This window comes from Monopterus albus, unplaced genomic scaffold, assembly GCF_001952655.1.
Source record: "Monopterus albus unplaced genomic scaffold, M_albus_1.0 scaffold438.1, whole genome shotgun sequence".
Taxonomy (NCBI): domain Eukaryota; kingdom Metazoa; phylum Chordata; class Actinopteri; order Synbranchiformes; family Synbranchidae; genus Monopterus; species Monopterus albus.
The window spans coordinates 61,513-65,578 of NW_018128318.1; the positions used below are offsets into that span (position 1 = coordinate 61,513).

The 4,066-nt window shown below is 40.9% G+C and overlaps 1 protein-coding gene across 1 annotated transcript in view; it reads left to right on the forward strand.

Annotated features, from left to right (window-relative positions):
* Nucleotides 1-3,307, forward strand: part of nccrp1 (P1, F-box associated domain containing) — a 4,992-nt gene extending 1,685 nt beyond the window's left edge. Inside the window, exons 2-6 of the mRNA XM_020587078.1 lie at nt 591-671; nt 746-842; nt 1,022-1,117; nt 2,385-2,523; nt 2,945-3,307. Of these exons, the coding sequence (XP_020442734.1) occupies nt 591-671; nt 746-842; nt 1,022-1,117; nt 2,385-2,523; nt 2,945-3,091 (560 nt within the window). The 3' untranslated portion in view covers nt 3,092-3,307. The remainder of the gene's footprint in view (nt 1-590; nt 672-745; nt 843-1,021; nt 1,118-2,384; nt 2,524-2,944) is intronic.
* The last annotated feature ends 759 nt before the right edge of the window (nt 3,308-4,066 follow it).

The window sequence follows — 4,066 nt, forward strand, 5'->3', positions numbered from 1 at the left end:
ATCTAAAATTGCTTTTGAAAAAGCTCAACAATGTGTTTTTAAGCTACATTTTAAAGTGCCTTCATTAGGAAAGTAAAATAGGCAGAAAGTGACTTGATGTGCCCTTGATGACATAAGGATTTAGACCAGTTGTTATAAGAAACTGATGTGCTTAATTTTTTGTAACAGTACTAAGCCAATAACCAATGCATGCATTTGTTTTCATAGGAGATATTGGTCCAGTCTGATTTGTAATGAGGAAAAGCAGCAAACAATTGGCTATAACACCTACATTCACATTAAGCATTAAACTAATGTTGATTGCCCGGGAGGGGAACAGTACACCAAGGTCACTGGATTGTAAAGCAACATCATTTATAAGATGAATGACCGCTGTATTTGCTAAGGGAAAAGCTGAAGTTGAAAAGCTGATGATGCATAGAATGAGTTGCTGACTAATCCTCCCTTTTCATTTTTCACACTGAGACACACCCTGTAACCCAGTTACAAATACATTTTTTGTAGTTTTTTAATATTTACAGTAGGATTGCAGTGGCTTGGGTAGGTGTGGTGCCTTCTATAGTTGTCACTTTGTCTTATTCCTGGCACAGGATTGAGTAAGGACACCCCTCCCCCTGAACCTGACCTGCCTGCAGTGCCATCCCATGGACCTCCACGTTTCCAACCTGATGGTGAGAGATCAGCTTGTTTGACAGCAAATGAAAACAAGGAAAATGTTTTGCAAATCTAATCTCTTAATTCATAGGTGACTTCACTGGCTGGAGCACGAGCACCGAAGTCCTACCCTATGATACCAGTGGCATCCCAGCAGGCGCGGTTATCTGTCAATTACCTCAGTATAGGTGGGTGTTACCATGAAGGATGCTTCACCTACAGTACAGTGAGTTATAACAGGGATTACCAGTACACTTACAACTACAATAGGAGGTGGAAAACCAGCACATACAGTGTAAGACCGGGATACAACATACTGTAAAAAGCAGGTGGTAAATGTGACTCCTGTCTGCTCTGTTGTCCTCAGCTGGTTCACCATGGAGCAGGTTGTGGACCTGAAGGCAGAAGGACTGTGGGAAGAGCTGCTGGATACATTTCAGCCTGAAATAGCCATCCAAGACTGGTGAGTTAATGAGCACGGCCTACCTCCAGTCTTTATACCAGACCAACTGATTACTTATCAGCTTTGTTGGTGTATGACACAATGCACAGTGCATGTTTTAGTCAGTGCATCTGCACGGTTCACCTAGAAAACTGTGTGATAACCTGGAATTGCTTGAAGGAAAAACGACCAGCTTTTGACTCATTTTGGTATTTTATCTTAGAATCAAAATATGATTGCACTGAGGGAATTAACCAGATGTTCATAATCAGTAAAGCTGCATAGAATCGACTAGAACAAGAAACATCTACTTTGTAGGTGTAAGTGAAATTCAGTAGCTTTAATTATAGCTTTACATCCTAACAGTTTTCTGTGGTACAAACTAGTATAAATAATGTTTGTGTTTTTTTTTTTTTTAATTACATTTTTTTTTATAGGCATAGGACCTTTATGTGCATTATTGCACTGCTTTATTTTGATATTTTTAGATTTACAAAAAATAGTTGTTTCTGGAAATTAGAAACAAAGGCTGTCTTTATTCATGTCATCTACAGTATGTCCATCCACTCTTTGGTCCACTCTTTGACACTGAGGGGTCAAACAGGTTTAGATTGTTGTTACGACAAATTTTCTAGAAAGTTATGTTTTATGTCCTGGTAAACTTAATATATTTGGCTGTTAGTCATACACAGAGCCATTAAGATAGAAGAGCTGTGACACTGAGGGGTCAAAAATGGCAACGTGACTCATGTAGCTTCAAATAGTTCCTAACAGTTGATTAATATCCATTGTTTTCTGTAGGGGACAGTGCGATCTATAAGCAGTTACTATTTTTAATGCCTTGTACAGCCTTGCAAACAAATTCTATGTTCTTTGGCTGCAGATAGCTCAGCTAACATAGCTAGCTGGCTAGGTACCTATTCTATTAAAGTGACAATATTTGAGAGAAACAGTCAAAAAGGTTGTAAAATGTTTTGACACATGTCACTAACTTAAAATGTCACAAGTTGTTACTATTGATTTCAGCTTCTTACCTGAAAAGATGGCAGCCAAGTCAGTGTAACTCTGTGGTGCTGCTCCTAATATTTGGAACTGTTCAACATTCCAATGATCCACCATTAAGTGTTAAAAAAAAAAGAAAAAAAAAAAGTCATTGTGGGGTTGGTGGAGATGTCACTCTCCTTCTTAATCCACTTTGGTCCAACAAAGCAAGACAAGACACCTGAGACAATGAATTATCACTTCTGTAAACACTATGTAAACATTTACTTATCTGTTCTTTTGTCAGGTATGAGGAGAGTCAGATCCATGACTCTATCTACCAGCTGCATGTAAAGCTACTGGGTGCTGACAAAAGCACAGTGATCTCAGAACACACTGTCAGTCCCACTGAGGACCGCAGCACTTACTCACACACCTGGAAGGAGGTGAGTTATTGAGTCCCCTGACAGGTCTAATAATCCATCCTTCCAGTATCTGTATTGCTTATCCTGTAGAGGGTCTTGGGGCGGGGGTGCTGGAGCCAATACCAGCTGACATTGGGTGAGAGGCGGGGTCCACCCTGGACAGGTCACCGGTCTATCACAGGACTGACACTTAGCAACAGACAACCAGTCACACTCACATTCACACCTATGGGCAATTTAGAGTCACCAGTCAACCTAAGATGGAATGGGAAGAAGCTGGAGTACCTGGAGAAAACCTACAAAGGCACAGCAAGGTTTGAGGTCTGAATCTGGAGTCTTCCATGCTGTGAGGTGACAGTGCTAACCACTGCACCATTGTGCTTCCTTCAGTAGTCTGTCTCTATCCAAGTTATTCATTGCATGTTTCTGTTTTGGCCTGCAGGTGTCGTATGTGTTCTCTGACTATGGACCTGGGGTGAGATATGTCCACTTCCAGCACCGACTGAAGAACAGCTTCCTGAACAGTTTCTTCCCCACACTGTTCACCAGCAGCTCAGTGATGGTCAGACCATTCCGAGCCAGCTCCTAGGCTAAAACCTACTGAAATTTAGTTGTTTATACACCCTAAGCCTCAGCCTGATCAAGGCATCTTCACTTTTAGACTAGTTATACTGGTATGGGGCAATAAAACAAACACTTTTCTTAATTCAGAGTTGATTATTTCTTTCATGTGGAGAAACCTGTGTCTGAAAAATACTACTGGAAATATATTTGCATGAAATAAACATACAGTATAGTAAACAGACAATGCTCTCATGGAGTATTTTTCTGTTTATATTGTCTAAATGTTGGGTTCTTGACTGTGTGAGCGTTGCATGATAGCACTGGGACACTAGAGGGCAGGTGCAGCATGATTTGGTCAAACCATATCATGGCCTATTTGGAACAAAGCAACTGAAGCTGACTGGAGAAAACTGCACAGAGGAGATACAGAGGCAAGACGATGTGGCTAGATGTGCAAAAGCAGTCCCTCGGGTGAAGCAGGGATGAGGTGGAAAAGTCCATAAATGAAAACACCCAGTTGGAGGGAAGTGAGGGATGGGAAGCTGGTAGAGTCAGATTTAGGTTGGGACCAACACACCCTGCGCTTCCATCTTCCTAAAATATCACTAAATGAATAGGCATTTATATAGGTGTCTATATATGGCTTCACTTTCTGTCAGGTGCACATTCTATCAGGGTGTAAAACAAGCTGTCACTGAAAGTAAGCACAAGAAAACAAAATGGGATTTAGTTAGTCCCTGAGAATGAAAAAGTCAGGCAGGAACAGACTGAGGGGTTATGGGCTGCCGGCTCTGTTTGGAAACCACCCAGAAGGCAAATTGTGTGTGGCGGAGCAGAGACAGTAAGAATATTTTACTGAGAGTATGAAGGAAGAAGTTGTACAAAGACCTGGAAGCACTCTGAGAAAATTTTTTAACTCGACCTTGGACAATCAAGAGAAAATAATTTACATTAAAAATATAAAGAATTGGTGAGAAGTAACATAAATGACAGAGGGCAG